The sequence below is a fragment of the Eublepharis macularius genome, chromosome 3, assembly GCF_028583425.1.
Source record: "Eublepharis macularius isolate TG4126 chromosome 3, MPM_Emac_v1.0, whole genome shotgun sequence".
Classification (NCBI taxonomy): domain Eukaryota; kingdom Metazoa; phylum Chordata; class Lepidosauria; order Squamata; family Eublepharidae; genus Eublepharis; species Eublepharis macularius.
This window is the reverse complement of record NC_072792.1, coordinates 128,036,642-128,060,445: the sequence shown is the minus strand read 5'-3', so window position 1 is coordinate 128,060,445 and position 23,804 is coordinate 128,036,642. Positions and strand designations below refer to the sequence as shown.

General features: G+C 40.8%; 1 protein-coding gene across 2 annotated transcripts in view; it reads left to right on the top strand.

Moving 5' to 3' along the window:
* Positions 1-401: 401 nt before the first annotated feature.
* Positions 402-23,804, top strand: part of PTGFRN (prostaglandin F2 receptor inhibitor) — a 115,765-nt gene continuing 92,362 nt past the window's right edge. Inside the window, exon 1 of one of the 2 annotated variants that reach the window (XM_054974027.1) lies at positions 402-591. In XM_054974027.1, the coding sequence (XP_054830002.1) occupies positions 534-591 (58 nt within the window). In that variant the 5' untranslated portion in view covers positions 402-533. Of the gene's footprint in view, positions 592-1,521; positions 1,606-23,804 lie in introns of those variants that run through there. The other variant, XM_054974028.1, reaches the window with a different exon arrangement.

Sequence of the window (23,804 nt, the reverse complement as noted above, 5' to 3'; positions counted from 1 at the left end):
CCACTTCGTCCCCGGTTGGGATCCTCGGGAGAGGGCGGCCTTCGCTGGCTGCGGGGCGTGACCAGGCGGCTAGGTGCAGCCGGGCTTTCGGGCCAGAACTGGCCACGGATGGCATCGCACAGCCAGGCTGAGGCGCCAAGGGGGCTTCCCGCGCTGCGCCGTCGGAGGCCCGGCAACCACCGCACCCTCCGGCCAGCGAGAACTGCCGCCGCCTCCCCGCCTCAGCCTCCCCTCTAAAGGGGCGGGGGCCAGGCCGGCCTCTCCTCCGTACCTGCGGGCGGGGGCAGGGAAAGTTTGTGGTTGGCTGCGCGGCCGGCCTGAGGAGGGGGGTGGTGGCGGCAGAGGAGAGGCGAGGCGGGCGGCTCCCGCCCTCCTTCCCTCCAAGCGCCGGCGGGGAGCGAGCGAGCAAGCGAGCGAGGGCTGCTGAGGGTCTCTTTGGCGCCCCGGCTGCCTTCGCCCCTCCCCTGTCGGAGGCTCGGCTCGGCTGGGCTGACCCGCTTCTCTGCTGGCCCCCCGGTTCTGGGCACAGCGGCATGGGGCGCCGCGGGCAGAGCGAGCCCCTCCTGCGCCTCCTCTTCCTGGGACTGTCTGGTGAGCCTTCGGAGGGGCGAGCGGGAGGCGGTGGGGTCGAGGGGGAAGCCCCCTGGCGGCGGGGCCTGGGAGCCATTTGGGGCTGAGCCAGCCGCCCTTGGAAAAGCTGCTTTGCCTTCGCCCTCCCGGCACATATGGCTGTTGCGTGTAACCGTTGGGAGTTGTGCAGCGCTTCTCTGCTGAAAACAAAGGGGACCCAGGCTTCCCCGAGAGCCGCGCTCCCGCCTCTGCCTTGATTGCGTCCTGAAGAGAGACTGGAAGTGATGGAACGGCATTCTGCTTATGCTCAGAGGCTCTCTTCTTGCTAACCTAGCCTCCGAGGGAAGAGCCCGGTAACAATTAATGCGCGTTGTGGGCAGGTGATTTTCCTCAATAGAAAGAGCAGGCTTTTAACCTCGAGATAATGAGGAAGAATCGCCTCCCCTCTCATTCATAAAATGATGCTTTCAATTTCCACTTTCTAAGGATGTGCTAGAAGTGTGCGTGAGGGAGGGATTCAGCTTTTTAGCCTCTTTAACCTTCTAGCTGTATTTGAGATAACTAATCATTCTTGGGCAGGAGGTCTCTAGATCTTTCTTCCCAGTTCTGTTTGCTGTCAGTGAATGAGGCAGGTTCTCTTAAGTGATGTGGGAAGGTTAGTTTACTGATGTGTCTTTTATGGTGTTTGTGCATTATATTTATTGTGGACTTTTCAGACTGTAGCCTAGTACTTCCTTGCTTTGAAAACATGACTTCTCTTGTTGCCCATTCATGGATCACAATGTCTTGATTAAACTGTCTTTTTCTACTAGTAACTTTTATTGAGTTGTTTGCTTTGGGAAGCTATTCTGGCAAAGTCTCCAGCAATTGTTTTCACTTCATAGTTTGTTCCCCACCCTCTCCCCCATCTAGATGAATGGAACTGTAAGTTTCTACTGGAATCCAGCAAGGCAAATCTTTTGCACTGAAGAGCTGTCAGAACACAGGATTGAATTTAGCTTTGCATGCAGCTTGTTGGTGCACTGGCATTTAAAGGTGATCTGGCACTAATTTTAGCTTTGTTAATTTGGGTTCTGAGTATACTATACTAATTAATTCATGGCACATCTATAATTGCTAAAAGTTTTAACAGCTGTATTAGTGTTGGTTCCGGTGCTAGACAAGACAAGGTATGTTCCGTACTTGAGCTTTGCCCTTTTCAGAGCTTCGGGGTGCTCTTGTAACAACACATTTTAAAATAAGATACATGTGTGAAAGTGCCAATATCTAGAAAATATAATATGTAGGAGGGTTTTTTAAAAACATACACTTGTTTCTTATCAAATGAAAAAGGTACTTCAAAGATCTTGTATTTAATCAGTAAAATATTAGATGTAAAAGGTTTTAGAAAAAAATGCATCTTTTCAGGATTTAGAATGATATTATTGGCTTCATCTGAAGTATTAGATTCATGCTTTAAGGTATATAATGGAAGGACTCCTAAGTATTGTCATGGCTATCTTAGAGCATTTTGCTGGATTACTTTGATTTTTCCGTCAGTATAATATAGTGGCATATTTTGAACACTTGAAAGTGCTATAAAAATATTCTTATTTATCTCAGAACTACTAGTTATTTCCATATGTGAGGCACTGGATATACTGTTTAATCCCCTGTACCTGCTTTGAAGACAGAATAGGTTTTTAAAAATTCTGTAATATAATATTTAGTGGAGCTAGTTTTGATGTTTATTAAATACAAAAGTAGCAGTTCTGCCCTTCACAGACTTATACAAACCTGTTAGTTTAAATACAGGACTATTTCAGTTGTGTATGAATTGAGAGAGCAAGAGTAGTAAACCTTCACCCTCTCCATGTTGGCCTTCATGTGGTCCCTCTGCCTTTGTCACTCTTTTCCCAGCTGGATTCTGATCCTGGAATTGATTCTGGTTGGGAGAACAGTGCTTGGAAGAAGATGCTTCAGAGATGGGATCAGGCTGGCACGAGGACATTTCAGCCACCTTATCCACATGCCCTCCTCCTCCGCCAATCTAAAAACCAGACCTCCCCATCACCAGTTTATAATGTTGGGTGCACACACAGGGTTTAAATAAATGTCTGCCTTGGTAACATACAAAATCAAAAAGAGTCCAGTAGCACCTTTAAGACTAACCAATTTTATTGCAGCATAAGCTTTCGAGAATCAAGTTCTCTTTGTCAGATGCATGATACGTATCATGCATATGACGAAGAGAACTTGATTCTCGAAAGCTTATGCTGCAATAAAATTGGTTAGTCTTAAAGGTGCTACTGGACTCTTTTTGATTTTGCTACTACAGACTAACACGGCTAACTCCTCTGGATCATTGGTAACGTACAGTTTGAGTCTGAGTGTGCCAGTTTAGACACTTGCATGTGAAACTTCCCACCTCATAACTCTTCCATCTCAGAATGCTGTGAGAGATTGCTTGCTTGCTTGAAAGGGCCCTAATGTCAACACTTTGCTTGTGCCTGAAAAACTAATATGTCAGGGAAGTGGATTGCCCTTGAGTGTCAACAGTTGCTTTGTTCTCTCCATCTCATTTTGTATCTTAGTGCTGTGTGATCCTCGGAAGTAAAGCTCACCAGCCTCAGTGAGAATTGCTTTCTAGCTATTATGTTCAGAGTTAGAATTTTACAAGATTTTTAGTATGCTTGAGTAGGGCTTGAGTCTATGAAAGTGGGGAAATTGTGACATTAGCAAAGTGTTTCACTAGCATACCAAACATAGAGGTGAGGTTATGCACATCCTGTAGTAAAGGTGGCCAAAGATTTTTCCTGTTTCATCACTGGTTATTAATTTACTGGATAGGGAAAGTTTTCAAGGAAGTGCTTTTCACTTTTGCTGCTTCAGAAGAACAGCTCTCCCATGCAGAGATTGAGGAACATGTATAGGGAAGAGCCTCAACCTGCTACTGAGCATGTGAGATTAAATTCTGGATCACTACATGATCAGATCTTCAGTACTTGTCTTCCCAGTACCCTTTAGAAACATGAGACCATCTTCAAAAGTAAATACCCCCAACAGGGTACAGTTTGCAAATCCACATGGAAAGCTACTTTGCAAGTTCTTATTGTTGTTAAAGACATTCCACTTTTAATCTGTAACCTGAGCAAATGTCAAGCTTTCCACTCCTAATTAAGATAAGTACTGCTATTTAATTAAGAGGCTGCTTTTTCTTTTGGTGGGAAAAGACTTCAGGGAAGCTGGTGACTCATGCTCTTACTGAAGTATATTCCCAATCAGCTTGCAGAATCCCCAGGTAATCAATATTTATTTTTCATGCCTCAGAGGCTGTGCTGCTTTTTTTTTGTTTAATCACCAGTTTTTGGCTAGCATTTGGGATCTTTCACAGAGTGTAATTTCATGTCCATTGTTGTTTGTCGTGGTTCGCATTTCCAGCTGTTTGATTTCTTTGATGCTACAACAGTTTGTAATTTGAATCAAGGTTTAATTCAAATCCTGCCGTTAAAGGCTTCCAGTAATTAGTTGCTTGTCTGTTTATAATCATGAACCTCATGAAAGTTCTTTGCAATGCAATTATAGTAGAAAGACAAAACAAGATGGAGTGTAAAGGACTCTGTCCATTAGGTATACTTTATACTTGATCAATAATAGAAAAAGATGAACAGAGGAAAAATATGGGATATTCCTGGTGCTTGAGTGGCATAGACCAGTGTTAAGTTATCTTTTCATTTCCAGTTGCCAGGAGGCTGCTATCACAGAATTATTAGGGAAAATGAGTTTCTCTTCTATTCTGCAGCCACAAGGTGGGGTTTATACAAAAAAGTGTGTCTCCGTTTGTAACCTTTTAGGATGAAATTTTGTCTTGTTCTTTCTATTGTCCCATATGATTACTTGCTTTCCCAAGTATTTCAAGGCTTTGCAAAGTGGCTCTGTTCTGGCCGATGGCACAGGTACACTTCCTACCACCATTCTTTCTCAGTTGTGTGAGTAATAAGATCCTTACTTTAGACAAACTGATGTAACCCTCTTACCTGGTCCTCTGGTGCTGTTTGTGGTAACTATTTGAGTACATGAAGAAGCCTGATTTTTGAAGATAAAAGTATTGTTCAGGGTTGTATTATAGAATTAGTAGATACTGTATAGAGATTGGAAGGCCTGGAACAATTTGGTCAACATTCTTTCAGAGAGCACTTTAAAGATTTTTTTAGTAGGAAATTTGGCAGAGCACTGAACAACTCTGATAAGTCCCCCCCCCCTTTTGAAATGACTGTAATACTTTCAAAGACAAGGTTTTATTTACTCAAAATATATTGTGTGAAAGTCTGAACACTTTGTTTTCAATGGGAAATTTGGGGAAACATGGAAAAAACTCTCATGAAGTATTTTTTTCTTTTGGTACGAGTGAAATGTACTGCATAGGATGCAGCAGTTTGTATCTCTCACTTTAGTACTGGGTTATCAATACTGATGCAAGTTCAGTCTCTTCCCTTGATTGGAAGGGACTTTGGGCGGGGGGGCTAAAAGAAACTTCCTTATTGATTAATAACTTGTAGTAAAATGATGGCAGAATAGAGTTGCAAAACGGCCCTGAAAACTTAAGTAGAAAAAGACTAGTGTCACACAAAACCAGGATTTCTGTGATTCAGCTGAAAGCTGGCACTGGCTGCTATATATGCAGAGTGGTATCTGTCTTTTACTCTGGTAAAATCCTTTGCATTGGAAAACAGAATGTAAAAACCAGTTTGCCTGAAGCTCACAAAAATTTGTGCTGGGTTAAAAGATGTTAGTCTTCAAAATGCCACTGCTCTCCTGTTTCATTTCGCAGTTCAGTTTTATACCTGAAGTAATTATGATGACTGTATTAGGATTGTATCTCCTTAGTGCTATTGACTTTGGACTCAGATCTGCTGGAGAACCCTGGTGGGCTATTTAGGGGTCTTGAAACCCAGTTGGAAGTCCACTGCTCTGTACAGTGTGAAGCAGATAAATACAAGTGGCGCAGTGTTGGGGCCAGCTGAGCCTATGAACACATTCTAGATATTTTAGGTAAGTACAGTGTAAAGGCTGTGTATCTGCTAAACCATTATGTATGAAGGGACACTAACCAAACCTAAGGAATTCTAGTCAGTGGTTAGATCCGAAGAGCCATACAGCCAAGGAAACTTTGTGGGGTTTTTTCTTCCTCTCTTAAGCTTTTTTTGAATGAGAAGGGACTTTTAGGAGCACCTTATGGTATGCCATGGTATCTAATGCTGGAGGAAAGTATGGGTATACGTACATAAAGTTGGTCTTTGGATTTTGGCCATTCTCAATTATGTTTTAGGGCCAAACTGCACGTTACATTGGTCACAGGTTCAACTCGTGGCCACCAATGTAATTTTACGAAGAATTTGGCATTTTAAACATGTCATGGGGGGAGGGGACTGTTTTGGCACTTGGAAAGGTGCAGGAGGGAAACAAGATCATTTGCCCCCCTGTGCTGTGAGCCCGATCCCTCACGGTGTTTTTTAAGTGGTTATATTCTTCTGTAAAATGACATTAGCAGTCACCAGTCAAGCCTGTGGGTTCCATAACATGTAGTTTAACCCTTAGAATAAGAGATACGGGCAGTACTGGGGGGAAATAATAAGAGAAATGAGCGAAATTTTACAGTTTCAAATAAACAAGAACCCAGAACTCCTGCTGCTAAACTTGGGAATGGAGGGAATTCCAGCCCATCACAGGACGTTGATATTTTATATGACAGCAGCAGCTAGACTTTTGTATGCGCAGAAATGGAAAGTACAAGAAGTGCCAACCATCGAAGATTGGATCTACAAATTGCTGTACATGGCAGAAATGGACAAGATGACAAGAAAATTGAGAAATCTGGACTCAGGGCAGTTTAACACAGACTGGGAGAAGCTGAAACAATATTTGGAGAAGAAATGGGAGGTGGGAGGAAAACTGTGGCAGTTTGAGAACTACTGAAGTATAATAAAAGTATAAAAGAGAGGGGTGACTTTACCGGGGGAGGAAGAGATAAATGTGAATTTATAAGCAGTTAGATTGATAGATTGATATATATATAGATATGTATAGCTTAACAGATAGAATATTGATAGAAAATAATTAATGATAAGGTTTAAATATGAGGACTGAGTAACTAACGATATTTTCTTTCTTTGATAAGATTTATATGCACCAAACTGAATGTACAGAAGAGTCAAATTGATTGACCATGTGATGAGCTATATAGAATTACCATAAAAAGATAGAATGAGTAATATATAGAGAACAAGTCAAATTGTTTGATTTAAATGTAAGATTTTTATGGTTTATGATATATAGGTTTATGATATATAGAAATATTCAAAACTGGAAAATGGGATAAATTGTTTATCTAAAGACGTACAGTTTGGGTGTATAAAAAGAAAAGTAGTTAAAGATGTACTGCTTAATATAATGGAGAATGTATATCTGTTTTAGACAGAGGAATTTGATAGAAGTAAGGGAAAAGGGACAAAGGGTGGGAAAGCTGTTGGAAGTCAATAAAAGGGGGGGAAAGGGAGGGGGTTAGAAATGAAAAATTTGGGGAAAATTGAATGTAATGTAAAAATAATAATATTCTAACCCAATAAAAATTTTTTTCAAAAAAAAAGAATAAGAGATACGAATTTTCAAAAATGAAGCTTTTCTGCAGTTTTCTGCAACAATTTCTCAAGTATTGGGTAACTAACAACTGCTTGTTTCCTACATACAATACATCCTGTCCATATCTTGAAGATTGAGCGGTCACCATGAGGAAAGTATGAATACTAGGGATAAGTGGATTGCAACTCAGTTCTGGATCCTCTTTTTAGATTGTCCTGAATCCATTCTTAAATTACTTTGGAAGATTTTATAGGATTTCCCTATTTGGGATACAGAAAATATCCTAATGTTGTTAAGTAAATCTGTGGCACAGCCACATTTGAAATAGAGTATACTGTTCAGGTTTTCCCATTTCAGCTGTGATTTTGCAGAGGTTAGCAGAAAGGAAGTAAAGTAGGATAGGTTCCTTAAGACCAAAACCTGAAACGTTTGGGGAAGAATTGACTAAGGATGTTGGATGTGATAGAGGTTTTAAAACTGGTGATGTGGAGAGAGAATGAGTGAGAAAAATAGAAACTTCTTCATCCCCCTGTCCTATTATACTAGGATTTGAGACCATCCAGTACAGCTAAGTCCTGCAGCCACCAGTTTCCTGCCTTCTTTCTCTTACACCTTGTCCACAAGCTGCTGGTTTAGGCTTAACCAACCTGGCCGTGCTGTTCCATGACCCTATAAACTTGAGGCTAAAATGCTGCTGTGTGCTGTGCCTGCCCTTAAAGATAGCCAGGAAACTCCAGTTCAGAACATGGCAGACCATCTTTTGGCTTAGATCCGATACAACCAATATGTTGTACCAAATCTGGAGAGGTTGCATTGGATGTCTCTCTTTTTACTGGCTCAACTTAAGCTTTAGTTGTAATCTTAAAGCTTTACATGGCCTGGCATCCACACGTCTGATGGAATGTTTCTTCCTATATGAGCTTGAATGCCAGTTACATTCTTTGCCAACTCCTTTCTCTTCCTCACTACAGGAAGGTGAGAATTGTAGCGACATTTTCCTGGGCTTTCTTGAAGCAGCTATGGAATGGGTAGCCATTTCAAATGCAAACCACACCCTCCATTTCTATTTTTCAGTGGCTCTGTTTAAAAGAGCTTTACATTTAATCAGTTGCTGCTTTGTTTTGTTTGTCTTGTTTTTAGGCTTCTGTCTTTGATACTGTTGAGGTATTACAACTAATTGTGCTTATTGTTGTAAAATGCTTCAGTTCACAGTGTGTGAAAAGGGATGTCACACAAGTGTATAAATAACAAACTCATGACTGCAGCATGTAGAGACAGACACCATGTAAGATGGCTTTCAGGGAGAATCAAATGTATTCCGAATAGGTCTATCAGATCTGCACTCTCTGAGTGATTATACCTCTTGAATGCTAGACACTGGCGAAAATAGAAGAAACATCTTCCTTCATTCATTACTTATGTCTAGACAGGTGGCTGACCAATATTGGAAATGGAAGTCTGGACAAGATGGCCTCTAGTCTGATCCTACCAGCTAGTCTTAACAGAACTATTTTAGAGTTTTAAACATATGTTTTATATAATACTTATATTCCTGCTTTCATTAAGTTTTGTGTGGATTTCAATAAAATAATTCCTGCAAACTACATATTACCATGGGATGTATATTAAGGCCACAACTCGCGGGACACTTTCCTGGGAATAAGGCCCACAGAATGACATGCAGCTTAGTACTGAGTAGACATTCTTATTTTGAATTCCAAGTGTAATTTTTAGATTTTTCAGTGCTGTTTAAAGAAGGATAGAGCTATTTAAAGTAACAGTAAGAAAACCATGATTGCATAATAATAAAAATGATACAGGTTTTTTTGGTAAGACTGTTTTGCAAGGACATGATGCTTCTAATTTGGAAGAAAGTTTCATAGAAATTATAAATTGATGAAGATCTCTGAATGGAAATACGGGATCATTAAAGGCAATGAATAATATAACTTAACTGTCTGGCAAGTAAGGGACTGATCCAAAGTGTAGTTGGAAAATTTGGATAGAAACTAGGGGTGTGCGCTTCGGGTTCCCGGTTTGGGAAAAAAAACCTGAACTGGGCCCGATTTGTAAAGATTTGGTATTTCCAAATCGGAGCCAGTATGATGGTCCTGATTCAGAAATACCGAATCAAAGCTTCCCGAAGCAATTTGGATTGCTTTGGGAAGCTTCAGGGCCTTAAAGGGTGCTCCCCCCCACTTACCTGGGGCAGTCTTCTGGCGATGGTGCAGGTGAAGCCGGCGTTTGCTGCCACCCTGCCAGCTGCCACTTGGGCCTCTGCGGCGGTGTGGGCAGCACCAGCGCTGGCGTTTGCTACTGCCCTGCTGCCAGCTGCCGCTTCGGCCTCTGCAGCGCCCGTGCTGGCATTCGCTGCCGCCCTGCTGCCAGCCGCCGCTTCGTCCTCTGCGGTGGTGCAGGCAGCAATGGTGTTTGCTGCTGCCCTGCTGGCTGCCGCTTCAGTCTCTGCAACAGCGGCGGTGTTCACTGCCGCCCTGCTGGCCGCTGCAGAGGCCAAAGTGGCGGTGCAGGTGGTGCCGGTGCCAACTGCAGCCTTCCCTGCTGCCCTGCCAGCTGTGGCGGCGGCGGCAGAAGGCCTGCTCCTTCCTTCAAGGCAAGTGGGGTTGGGGGAAGGGGGGCTCAGGGGGAGGTAGGGATCTCTCTTTGGGATGCTCTGAATCATTTTGAAGCATACTGAAGCGATTTTGGGTTATTTTGGATCATTTTCCTGCTTCGGGTAAATCCGAAGCGGGAAAACCGAATCTTTTCACCGCTGCACACCCCTAATAGAAACAGAGAGCTCCAGTGACCAAATAAATAATAGAATTACCATGTATTAAGTTGAAGTATTTAATTTAGTCTGTGGTCACTTTCAAAGTCCCAGAATCTCCTTAAAACCCCCCACTATTTTGCATGTTTTTTTTAAAAAAAATTGCATTGTATTATAGGATTGCTGGTGCATGTTAGGTAATACTTGCCAGGCTTCATGAACCATGCAATCCAAAGAGCATTTTGTTGAATACACTTGAGTAGGATTTTGAGTAGCATGCTTTGAAATTTACCCCCCGTGTCTAAATCTGTACTCTGCCATCATTCTTGTGGTGAGTGAGCTAATCTGAATTCTTACTGATGCTTTTGTCCATTCTCAGTGATATATAACGGAATTAATAAGAAACTTGATTGCTTACCTCATTTTTGTGCATGTTAGGTTCATACATAATTTAATTTATTTAGAGAATTTATATTCTGCCTTCTCTTGAGGCAGCTTAAAAATCCAAATACGAGGCATTTAAAAAATTCAGCAATATAAAATAAGTATCAGTACTCAAATATAATAAGAACAGTGCTTGAAAAGTTGGCAGCATGAGTTGTACTACAATACTGGAGTCATGTGGTTGTGCTTTCTCCTTAGGAGAATTTTTATAATGTATATAAGTGGGCAAGAAAAAAGGAATCTTTTCATGTTCCTGAGACAAACTGAGAAGAATAGCACAAAATTAATTGACTTTCTGGTACAAGATATCGCACAATTTCATAAATGCAAATTTGCAAATAATTTGGCAGCAGGTAAGGAGGATGTTGCCTAATTCAAAGGAAATGTAAGGTCTGTGAATCACCACTGGTCAGATTTCCGTTGGAGTAAATCACAATGTAGACTATCCCATTTAATGGAAAAGATGTTGTGTAAATGAATCTAAAGAAATTGCTCAATCTTTGTAGTTGAGAATGAGGAAATAATTGTTTGAACAGGGAATGCTATCAGCATGGTGAGAATAGGTACTGGAACATAAATAAATGGTTAGAGTGAGCTGATTGTTCTCAGTGAAAACCTAAAGCTAGGGTTTCCAAGATTTATCTTAAACCTTTTCTAGTTAGTGCAAAAATGTGTTTAAACTCTCTAATCTATAGCTGCAATCAGATATCATAGCAAGAAAAGGTTTATCTTTGACAGAAACAAAACAACTTGTTATTGTGCTCATGTGCTAGTCCCTAGATTGTTTGCTGTCTGAGTGCTTGGAAGCCTGCTTTGCGTATGGACCCCAGCCTGAAACTTACATGGATATGTAGCTATAGCCCTTTGTTTCACCCTCTTGTTGTTACCTTTCTCTTCTTTTGCTCACCTTTATACAGTGAGTTTGGGTATTTTGATGGCTTTTTCAGTAACTTGTGACACCAAAACTGTGGACTTCCTCCTGTGACAGGCCTTTTCTTCCAACTGAGGGAACCCATACCTAGCTCCTATAATTTTGGGGAACTAGATTTATTTTGAAATGTAAACCTTCCCCTCAGTTTCTAGATGTTCTTATAGTAGCGTGTAAAGGCTGCGGTCTCTCTACTATGAGATCAGTGTTGAGGTGAGTAAGAACTCAGAGATCACTGAAGCAGGAGGTTTATAAAAAAAATAACAAAGATTTATATATGTACAAGTTGTTTTTAAAGAACAGCTCAGCAATTCTGGTTTGTCAATATTTTAAGGCAAAACTTGGCTAAGACCTCACTGTGATAATACCAGGCGGCAGAGCTATACACAAATCTGTCTGCTATCTTTCTGAGGTGACCCTGAATTGAACTGCCGATGCTTGGATGCTGGAACTTCACAGGCTCAGGGAAGAAACAGCGGAGTGGCTGTGTTACCTTTCAGGGGCAGGACAGCCTCCTGTCATAGGCTAGCTCCCCATGGAGCTTTATTTATGCCCCTCTCTCTTTGTCTTCTGCCAGTAGGTGAAGACTTTTTTTGTTTCATTTGGTGTTCCTTTATTGATCTCACTTCTTGTTTGTTTTAATTGCTTTTTTATATTATATGTATTGTTTTTAAGTAGTTTTAAATTTTTTTTAATGGTTCACTACCTTGAGGGCCCAAATTGTTTAATAAATCACAGTGTGGGTATTCTAGTGTTTGTTGCTGTATGGGTGATACTACATGACTACTTAATCTCATAATTTTTCCAAGATTATACTTGGAATATTGACACTTGATCAGCGATCTCTTACTGTTCCTGTGTGCTGTTGCCCAGACTGGCACATTCTTGTGAGCTAGATATAAAAACTAGACCATCAGCTCCTTTAGACTAGGGATGAGAGGTGATGCAAGGAAGGTGGCTTTTATACTTTGCCTATTTAAGAGTGAATTGGGACCAAACAGGGAAGAGGGCTGCTTTCATGAAGACATGTAAGTGTTCTACATTCATGAGGACACATGTGCTGTGACTGAAAATGGAAATTTAGTGGCTCATTCTCCTTGGATTGAGATCCCATCTGAGGGGCAGCCAGCTTTTACTTCCTTTCCAATATGTACTTCTATGATATTTTGTGTATGCACATGTATGTACATGCATCAGGGAATCTGTTTGATGCCCACTACAAAATCCTGTGAGCCTAAGTGAAGGAAAATAACCCCCTTTCTGGGTTTAAAGATGTGAAATGTTCAGAACCTTCCCCTCTTTTTCAGCATGGAGGCTGTTTTGTTGAAGGAGCAGAGTATGTCTGGCTTGGGAAAGTAGACTGGCCTGGCTGTTGCTCTCTCTGAGGCAATTGGAGGCTGGTGGAAGAAGTGATAGAGGAATGATCCCTTCTTGATCCCTTCCCTGCTTGAGAAACTTCATGCTAGAAACTTTAGCTAGAAGTTAATATTGAAGGATTTTCATAACTGACAGTTCAAAGGAATAAAGGGGTAATAAATAATTCTTGCTTTCCTTGCTAGGGCATCCCCCCCCCTTTTCATTTAGACTTTCCCATGTACAGGTAGAAGGGTCTATGCATTCTCTGAGAGCCATTCTGCTTCTAAGAATCAAACTTTGTACTGTCATCCAGATAAGCATAAATATAGCATGAAAACAGGAAGAAATCTGGATGAATTTGCCATCAGTACCTAATATTGCTGGCCTTACTATTAACTTTATCTATGAGTGTTCAGCATTACTGAGGATGATCGGGACTTCTAGTATACAGCAACATACCCCCTCACAGGTCCCTAAGGAGCTAAAGTACCATCTGAGTTATTGTATAATCAGATATTAACTTGAATCCTGAATCATAGAGTAGGTACCAACTCTGGTGCCTTGCTGTGTTGGAGAACTGCGACATTGTTCCATTGGTATAGATAGATACATCAGAGGAAATGCTTGAGATGCTTTAAGACTGAGATCAGTTTGAGAAAATGTGGAAAAATACTTGGCTTTCTAACTTTGTTGGAAAAAACTATCCTCTGGACTGACTATGTAAAGTACTAAAGAAAATCTTGGTGAAGGGGTTTTGGAGACCAATGAACTGATAAAATCATATTGCTGTGGAGTATTTTGTTGCTTTAAGAAAAATGTGTAGTGGTTTTTACATTGCCAAAGGTTGTTATAAGGGATTTCCGCAGACAGGGGCTTAATGTAAAAATTATATAGCAAAGTGATGGGATTAGTCCTTCCATATGAATATCAAACAGTATGCCTTGATTCAGGTAAGCCAGCTTCTCTCTCTGTGTATTTGTGTTGCAGGTATGTCACAAAGGCATGACTTAAGTTAATAACTTGTTCAAGGGTATTAAAATAAGTGAAGCTAGGTGATAGGCATAACATAATATTCTGATAAATCTGAACTATTGCTTCTATTGTGTTGGTTATAATTGGCTGATATATGACAAGGTGTATGAATGAAGAGTCGCTAAAAGCACTTACCTGGACAAGTTATGTGACACAGTTGTCATATAAGTTTCTAAGCCTGCCCTCTGGCCCATACACAACTGTTGTTAAGAACATAAGAGAAGCTATGTTGGATCAGGCCAATGGCCCATCCAGTCCAACACTCTGTGTCACATAGTGGCCAAAAACCAGGTGTCCTCAGGAGGTCTGCCAGTGGGGAAGGGACACTAGAAGCCCTCCCACTGATTGCTCCCCCCCCCCAACACCAAGAATACAGAGCATCACTGCCCTTGACAGAGTTCCATCTATACCTTGTGGCTAATAGCCACTGATGGACCTCTGCTCCATATGTTTATCCAATCCCCTCTTGAAGCTGTCTATGCTTGAAGCTGCCACCACCTCCTGAGGCAGTGAATTCCATGTGTTAGTCACCCTTTGGGTGAAGAAGTACTTCCTTTTATCTGTTCTAACCCGACTGCTCAGCAATTTCATTAAGTGCTCACGAGTTCTTGTATTATGAGAAAGGGAGAAAAATACTTCTTTCTCTACCTTCTTTATCTCATGCATAATCTTGTAACCTCTATCATGTCATCCCTCAGTCGTTGATGATAAAGTAGCAGTATAGGATAATAGCATAGTCCTTCTGGTGATGCCAGTTTAGCTAGTACATGGGACAAGATCCTTTATAACATTAAGTAAGAATAACTTGTCATCAGTGTCTTTTGTATATGGCTGTTGCCAAGTTTGTTGGCCTCGAGTTATCTAGAGGAAATGCCAATATTCGAAAGTCACTAAAGTAATACAGTCATGGAATAGCCTATTGAAGTAAATATGTACATGTACTTTTGTCAATCAGATATTCATTTCAGGTTCAGTGTCCTTTTTGTTGATGTTCAAAATGACTGTACATAACTGCTTTGCCTGGCTGTCTGTGCAAATTAAGAATCTCTTTCAGGTGACCAAGGCAAGAGAATTTTGAAAACACTGGGAGTTATTTTTTTAGGTCACAAATGACAACTATAGGCATGTATGGACAGGTCAGTTACTAATAGTTCTTGTGGAATGTAGATGAATTTATAAGAGTGGGCTAATTGTATGGTGCTCACTGTCGGATGTCCAGTTGTGGAGGTAGTGAGTTTACAGAAATGGGAATAGTGGGTTTCTAGTGGTTGGGTTAACCCATGGTATGAATTGTATATATTAATTTTTTTTTAATTGGCCCCTCTTGTTTAAAAGGCGTGCCAAATTACTTGCTTGGAAAAAAAATCCATGTGAGCTTGGAGCTACTGAGGTCAGTAGAGAAATTTAAAATAATGAGTGAAAATAATTTTTAAAAATGTATTATTATGTGTTTTACTGGTCACTCCTATTTATGTTCCTTACAAAAGAAACACACACACACATTTTTAAAGTATTGCATTTATCATTACAAGCATAACCTCCACATTCAGGTGCTGGCGCCAAATAAGATGGCTGTCTCCATCATCCTGTTTGCAGCTTTCTTGGGGGCATTAGGCTGGTACTGCAGAGTTCGAGGCTTCTTGAGTCTGATCTAGCAAGTCTTTTCTTAAAACCTATGTTCTTTGTGCAAATTTCAGGGGCCAGCATTTATACATAAAACAGGGCTATCCTTGAGGTCAGTAGAGGGTATGCGTGAGTGTTTAGAGCTTGCTCTCGCTCTCGCTCTGTGTGCCATGGCTAGTTTGAAGATTCAGCATACTTAAGAGTGAAATGGGAATGCTCTGCTAGGCATGTGAATACTATCTGTGTATGTAACTTCATCTGGTGTGGCACTTCTGCTAATCTGAAATTGAGATTTCTGAAAATGGGAAGCATCTTAAATATTTCAGCAAAAAGTGAGGTCTGAAGTTGAGGCATGATATATTTAAATCCTCAGACTGAATTACTAATTGTTTTAAAAGATGCTGCTTCCACTAAAAGTGCTTATCAGATAACTAAGGACTCTTTCAGATATGTAATTTGGTGAGGCAACTGGATGGTGGGTGTGGGAATAGAGGCTGAGTTCAGATTGTTGCTCATTCTCTGTTTTACTGTTCTGTAACTATTAAAAGATTTATATCTCATGCTTCCTCCCTTATTGAGAGACCCTCATTGAGATATTCAAAGCAGCTACTTGTAAGAGTTCAGTGTACTTGAGAAAGAAATAGAAATTCTGATGTGCTTACCAGGTAAGGCTCTTCTGATCTGAAATTTTCATGAGAATAATGTTTATAGAAATAGATTGTGTCTAAGTATTATGTATTAATATCAGTGGCATACTAGGTGATGAGCACAGCTTATGTGCCTTGCCTGGTTTAAAGTCTCAGTGGCCAATTTAAACAACCATAGAATGACTTTTGAGAAGTCAGCTCATGGCATGGAATCCATTCCTCTGAAAAAAAAGTTCAGCAGATGCTTCGCTAACAAGTACTTCACAGCTAGAGATTTTCATGGAGGTTGCCTAGTTGTGAATTGTTTGCAGAGCCAGTTTCAGGCCAGTAACCTTGTGATTTAAAGCAAGTGTGTGAAATGTCCCAATAGAGCTTTAAAAAAGTGAAGTTTGGGTGAAGGTTTGCCAAAAAGGTGAATAAGGATAAGAAAGGAGCTAGAACATTTTTTGTTGGAGTGGTGCTTGTGGAATGATTGGCAGATAGATACATCAAACTCCCTCTTTCTTTGTTATGTCCTGTTACCAGTAGTAGAACAAAACAGGATATAGCATTCTTTATGGATCTTTGGCCCAACAGAAATAAATGATGACAAAGAACTGACAAATCTTGGAAGCTTGCTGCCAGAACTTTATTTGATTAAGATCATGATCATGAATTTTGTCTTTAGTTTCTTCCACCTCCAACAATATTTATCCAGGTATTGATGGGAGAAAAACTTGCTTGCAGCAGAGCAAATAATTGAATATTTATGCTTATATGTTCATATATTGAGAGAGGTGTGTTTTCCTGTGGGAGTCCTTCAACTAAATGTTTTTACTTAGCAAGTATATAAAATTGCCTATAAAATGCTTTTTATTTAGTTCTGTCAGTGTGGGGAGGAAGGCTGTCTTAGAGTGTGATCTTCCATTAGCAGTTCTGAATGTATGTTGTATGCGCGATTGACTAAGGCTAGGGCATTGATAGGCAATTACATTGTCATCTTCATGTCAGGCTTCTAAAACAACTGATCTGTGTGTGAGAATGAAGACTAATAGCAACAAAGCACGGAAAGAAGAACTGTATTTTGTGTGTGAGAATGAAGACTGGTAACAACAAAGCATGGAAAGAAGAACTGGACTGTAGGAAACATGGGGTAGACTTTAAAATAAATGGAAAGGGTAGAGAAGTCATTCTTACCAATAATGTTTTTGCATATAAATGTTGGAAAGTAGCATGTTTAAATATAGCTGTGTTGCATTAGATTCTGGTAGGATTTGTAAGAACTTTATCGCTCAATATAAGTTACCTATTTGTAACACAGAATCAAGGTGTTTTTTCCCCAAGGGTGGAACTTCTGTTGCAAATATACATTTGGGCAACACTCAAAAGTATGTTATCTTGTGATTACAACATTCACTTCTTTTTGCAACAACCACATGCCTAGAACTAGGAAAGCACAAATTTCATGAACCTTAAAAAAACAAGATATCTTGATTAGGGCAAGAAGGTATCTGAAAAAAGCTGATTTTCAAAAACTTATACGCTGAAAATCTTGTTGGTCTCTGAGGTGCCGCTGGACTCAAATCCTGCTGTTCTACTGCAGGCCAACACAGCTACCCACCTAAAACTTAAAAACAAACACTCCATCTGTTTTCATATACTTGTAAAACAGCAGGCTATCTTGAAGCAAGAGTACCTTTCTCATTTGTTGTGATATGGGAAAGGTTCCCTTGACTTTTGGACCCTTTTTTGTTTGTCACTCTCTTTTGTTTGTATACCTAGTGTAGGTAAATATTTTAAGCAATGGCTTGGAGTGTTATGAGAAACACCTACTTAATTTGAGAGTCGGTTTTTGCCCCTTCACAAGTTGTATGACAGGCAATATGATACTTCTCTGAATCTGCATTGCAGTTTATGATCCTTAGACTCTTTGGGTTCTATAACGTATTTTCTATTGTGTAAAATAACAACTCTCAAATTACCAAGGTTTTGCACTTGGATAGCAGTTTTCAAAGAGTGAATCTAAAGTCTCCATTTGCTTCAATACTGGTGACTGACTAGGAGTAACTGCTGCTGCTTTTCAGCTTCTATTACCTGCTTTCTAGGGTAGCTGTGTTGATTCAAAGGGAAAACAGACAAACAAAAGTGATATAACACCTTTTATTAGGATCGACCAAAAAATCCCCAAATAGTGTGTTTCTAATAATATGAAGGGATCTGTGTATGTGCTGATGAGCCCTAGGGCGATACTTAACCGAGTATATAGATTTTCAAATGGAGAGTGCCACTATTTTCTTCATCATCACAGAAGGCCAAGGTGATACTTGAGTCCAGCTCTGCCCAGCACCACCTAATCTAATCTCGTAGTGTGCAACCTCGTTGCACAAGTTGCAGACTAGAGATCTTAACGTTATTATTTAAAACCTCTCCCACCACCCAGGTCCATCCTCTTTGTATTCGTTTACATCTAGCCTGATAAGTTCTGGAAGAAACATTTTTAAAATTTATATAATATTGATAAGCAAGCTAGAGCCGAAAAAGTTGCTTCCAGAAGTTCTTTTTAGCATTTTTCTATGTAAAATTTTATGTTCAATTTGGCATTTTTTTTACATGTTTTACTGTTGGACAGCTGAGATGCATAGTAAAAACTGATGATGACAGCTATTTTATAGTAGTCAAGCATCATATTCCATATGTTTAAAATAGTATTCAGACTGCCCGCAAGTCTACCACGTTAAATCATGATCTAAATTTCAAGTTAGTATCCTTTCCTTAGTATCCATGTTTAATGAGGCATGTTGGAATATCTGAAGAATAATCTAACAAGTGGAGTATTTTCAATGACTTGCTGTGGCTTGCAGGAAGCATGTCATTTCCCCCTGTGTCCTCCTGCCATACAATATCTTCTTTTCCTTCAGTGGCAGCCCCTATAACCCCTCTTGTTTTCCTGCTTCCTTTTCTCCTTCCCATTTACGAGCCACCCTACTTTTATGTGCCCTTGTGTCTTCACCTTTCCCTCCTTCATTTTAAATCCGCGGATGTTTCCTTTTTTAGATTTCAGATTTTTCTGAAATCCTGGGGCTATCTTCAAGTTTGTAGAGAATTCTGCCCGCGCTGCTGCCCCCCCCCCCCCCAGTCTTTACCTAACTTCATTTTGGAGCTCTATGGATCATATCGTTTCTGGTGCTCTTTGGAAATAGATATATCCGTTAGGACAAATTGCATCAAATGATGTGGATTCACTATTGTTCATGATAACTAGGTTGACAGACTTATGAAATGGCAGAGATGTCATGCATTCTCTTGTGGGGCAAGTGCAGGCATACTTTGTTTTTGATGCTTCAGGATGATATTGTCTATGGATGATGCTAAAGTATTCTGCTGGCACAAATCCCATTAAGCTTAGTGAAACTTGAACTGGCAGAGCAGTTGTTGATAAGCTGATTTATAAATATGAACATTAAGAGAGTGAACAACTGTGGGATACCTATTGTGAAGGTGTCTAGCAGTGTAGTCCTAAGAAGAGTTAGTTTAGGATTACACCTAAGGTACCCAATAACAATTCAGTGGAAGAATGTAGCTCTTTCTACAACTCACCCTTTCTTCTCCCTTTTGTATTGGGGAAGGAAGATGGCCAAAGGGATGTTCCCCATTCTAGATGCTCTTTTCTTTTCCATAGTATAACCCACAATGCTTGTTAGCTTTATGAATCTGAAGGGGAATAGGTCAGAACTGAGGTATGGCTTTGTATCGCAAGGAAGTTTCCTGCAGCTTTGGGCATCTTTTTCTAGTTGGGCAGCAGAATGCTTTGGGTAAGGTAGGAATGCTGTCAGTATCAAGGATGACCCGAGTACAAGAATGGGAGTTCTTGTTTCCATAGATCCTGGAAATGTTATCTCCTCCTCTTGACTGTGAATTGTGCAGAAAATTGTGCCTATAACTAAAGAGGTATAAGCTGTACTAAAGGTGCTTATTTGTTGTTGTTGTTTAGAGTTCTAAACTGTACCAAATATGCTTATTATTTTTGTTGCTGTTGTTTAGAGTTATTATTGTTGACATAGAACTGGTGTAATGTATGGCTGGGATCCAGTTAACTGCATTTAAAATGAAACTACACCATTAATTATATGTAATCCTGGCATCATTTTATCAATTGAAAGAATAATAAAAAGAGCAACCACTGGGGATGCAATCTTAATGATGCTGAGTTAGAACTTTAGTCCATCTAGGTCTACTCTGACTGGCAGTGGTTCTCCAGAGTCTCAGGTAGGTCAAGGTTCTTCCCACCACTGTTGCCTGAGATCCTTTAACTAGCGGTACCAGACATTACACCTGGAACCTTCTGTATGCAGACATGTGCTCCATAACTGAGACGTAGAGGATTGTGTGTGTTTGGGGGGGGGAGCAGAGTCCTATTTTCTCTCTGAATATTGCAAGCCCAGTGTGCTCTGCCCCATATTGGATTTCCCTTTAAAATCAGAGCCTCTGTGGCTACATTTGAATTTGAAATTTTTTAATGGGTGGTGAAAGGTCTGCTGTCAAGCAAGAAATTTGTATTAGTTCAATTGAATTTGTAGCTTTGAATAGCTGATCCCACTTTAGTAAAACTGCTTCCAGTTTCAAAATCAGTTTGCTGTGAGAAGGCTTTGACATGATTATGATTAGAACAGATATGATGATATCATATTAGGTGGTTTTAGTTACATGAGGCCTAAATCTGAATTGACACCTGGAACACCTTTACTTCTATTCAAAAAGATGATGCAAATTAAACGTGGGTAAAGAGTGCTGTCAAGTCATAACTGATTATATAGACCCCTGGTGGGGTTTTCATAGCAAAAGACTAACAGAGCTGGTTTGCCATTGTCTGCCTCTGCAACCCTGGTTTTCAGTGGAGATCTCCCATCAATTACTAACCAAGGCCAGTCCTGCTTCTGAGATCTGATGAGATCCAGCTTGCCTGGGCTATCCTGGTCAGGGTACAAATTAAATAAATGGTTGTATAAAAAGAAACTAAGAGTTGCTCAGCAGAGTGGGAGCATCCTGATGTTCTATATATAGTAATCTTCAGAAGGAAAGCCATCTTGGAACTCCTGATAAATCTCCATCTTTCCTGGATATGTTTCAACTTTCTAGTTGAGCTCAGTTTACCATTCCTACTTCAAGTATTTGCCCAGATACTGCTGGAAGAAGTGTGAAGTAAGTGGCTTTTATCAGTTAGTTCAGGGTTTCTGGTGGGTCTTTCAGGGAATTGCAATAGGCAGAGAAGCAGCAGAGTTGTGATACTAATGTTAAACTGTGATGTGGGAAGTCAGTTTTGCATCTTCTGAAGTGTGTGAGTTAAGAAATTAGGAGTACCTGTAGCTTATGTCCTCCTCTCTCCAGGTGAAAAGGGTAAGATTGTTTTATTTTTTGCATTAGAGAAATAAGTTCTGGCACCAACTGGTGCTTGCTCTGGCACCAAGTTGACAAACAAATGTGTCATGCAAATGCATGTAATGGATCCTTGGTGTCAGATTTTTAAGAGGAAAAGAAGTTTCGATGGCAGGAATTTTGAGTGGAGAGGGGGAACTCAACTCTTTTCCTGCTCACTTTTTTCATTTCTCCCTCACTGTTTTCCTCAAGTTGTAAAAAAAGCTGGAAACAGAAAAGGCTGGAAAAGGGAGAGAGTTAAGCATTCTGTCCTTCTTGCTGTTTGTCTGTTCAGATCCCCTCCATTACTGCTGCTTTTCTTTAAAAAGCTGACACCAGGGCTTTACAAATGTGTTTAATGGTTAGCTAGCTCTTAGTGCCAGAGCAAACAGAAGTCTTTGTGTCTTTCTAAATGCAAAAGTAGCATATCTCTCTGCTCAAATGCCCCACTACATCTTTTCTTGAACAAACACGTAACGTTGTTCAAGCAGTTGCAGATTGTTGCTATCATGTCCCCATTTTGGCTGGTTCCTCTCTCTTCCTCTCCATTTTAGCTCCATTATCAGCTCATCTCCTCCAGTCACACCCACTTGGGACCCATGCAATGCTGTTCTGGGCCTTTTGCAGAACAAAGGCTGAGAACCATGAGGAGACAGGATTGGGTTATTTCCAGCCTGATAATACAACCTCTCCACAGAAAGAGAGAGCCTAGAATGTTACAGACACCCACTACACACCAAAGCATTAGACTGTTGATCAGGACTTCTCAGCAATTAATCAGGGCACATCTTGACTCACAAGCTCTTATTACAGTAATGTTTCTTTCTGGCAAAAGATTTTAGTTGTATCAGCACTTTAAATAATAAAGGTTTCTTCTCATGTGATTCAGGAATGTACTGTTTCGATCTTCTTCGTGTACTCTATTTGTTAGTTATATAATCAAGACCTCCTCCAGTCTGCCTTCTCTCAGCCCCAAGACTTCTTTTCCTTACCTTGTATGGTGTAGTGGTTAAGAACAGCAGGGCTCTAATCTGGAGAATTGGGTTTGATTCCTCACTGCTCCACTTGAAGCCAGCTAGGTGTTCCTGGGTCAGTCACAGCTCTTTCAGAGCTCTCTCAGCCCCATCTACCTCACAGGTTGATTGCTGTGAGGATAATAATAGCATAATTTGTAAACTGTTCTGAGTGGGTATTAAGTTGTCCCGAAGGATGGTATATAAACTGAATGCTGTTGTTAGTCTTCGTTCTTCTGTGCAGCCTCACATTGAGATGCGCCTGCGCAGGCCTGCCTCGGAGATTTCTAGCTCTTAAGACTTCTGGGGGGGGGGGGGGGCGCTTCCGCCAGTCCACACATGCATGGCGTTTCCCTGCCCGATTGCTGCATATAGACGCGGAGCGCCCCCTCATCCCTCAGTTCTCATTTTGCTGCCAGTGAGAGAGGTCTTCTCTCTCTGTCTCTTCACTCTACTACATCTACCTTGATAGTTTGTTAGTTGATAGTTTAATAGTTTGATAGTTGATAGCGTTGATGCTTCAATAGTTCCTTAGTTGATAGTTTTATAGTAGATAGTTGTTAATTAGTAATTAGTAGTTTAATAGTTAATACTGAGTAGCACAAACTCACAGGATCTTTGAAGATCAAGTCGCAGAAGGCAGTATTCAAAAAGTGCTCTAAATGCGACAAAAAATGCTGCACACAGATGAGCACAACTTATGCTTACTCTGCCTGGGTGAGTCACACAATGTTGCTGCCTGCCGCCACTGCCAATGTTTCACCCCTGAGGTGCATAGCGATTGGGCTTCTCATCTCAAAGCAGCCCTGTCTGGAAATGGTCTTGTCAGGATCCTCTAAGCCAGCAGCAAAATCATCCATTGAGCCGGACCTGACCACCCATTTTGAGACCACCCATTCCGAGACCTCATTTCCGAAGACTGGACAGCCCAAACTTTTAAAACATCAGTTGAACCTGTCGATCACCTTGGAACCACCACCTAGAGGAACCAAGAATAACCTGAGGTAGAGAATGGGATCCTCAAACCGCTGCTCCCCGGAATCAACAAGGTCGGAACAAGCATCTTTGGAGCCAGTTCCAAAGAAGGCCAAATCAGAGATGAAGCATTTGAAAAGACCTGCCTCTACTCCTTTTCATAAGGAATGGCATCGTTCGGCATCATTAACTCCATCTCTCATTATTGAGGAGGAGATACTTCATCCTCTGCCTACACCTCCGCCCCCCACACTCATGCTCTCCAGCAAGAGGAAGGGGGAAGAATTGGTGACAAGATGGACCAGGCATTTTCTACAGTTCCTGGTCCGAGCCTTCTGCAGATGTTTCTGAAAGCTCTGGTTCCATTACCATCGGTTCCGACAGTGGGTATTGCATCGCAGTCACTTCCACCGACTCATCAATATATCCCATTTTCCTGG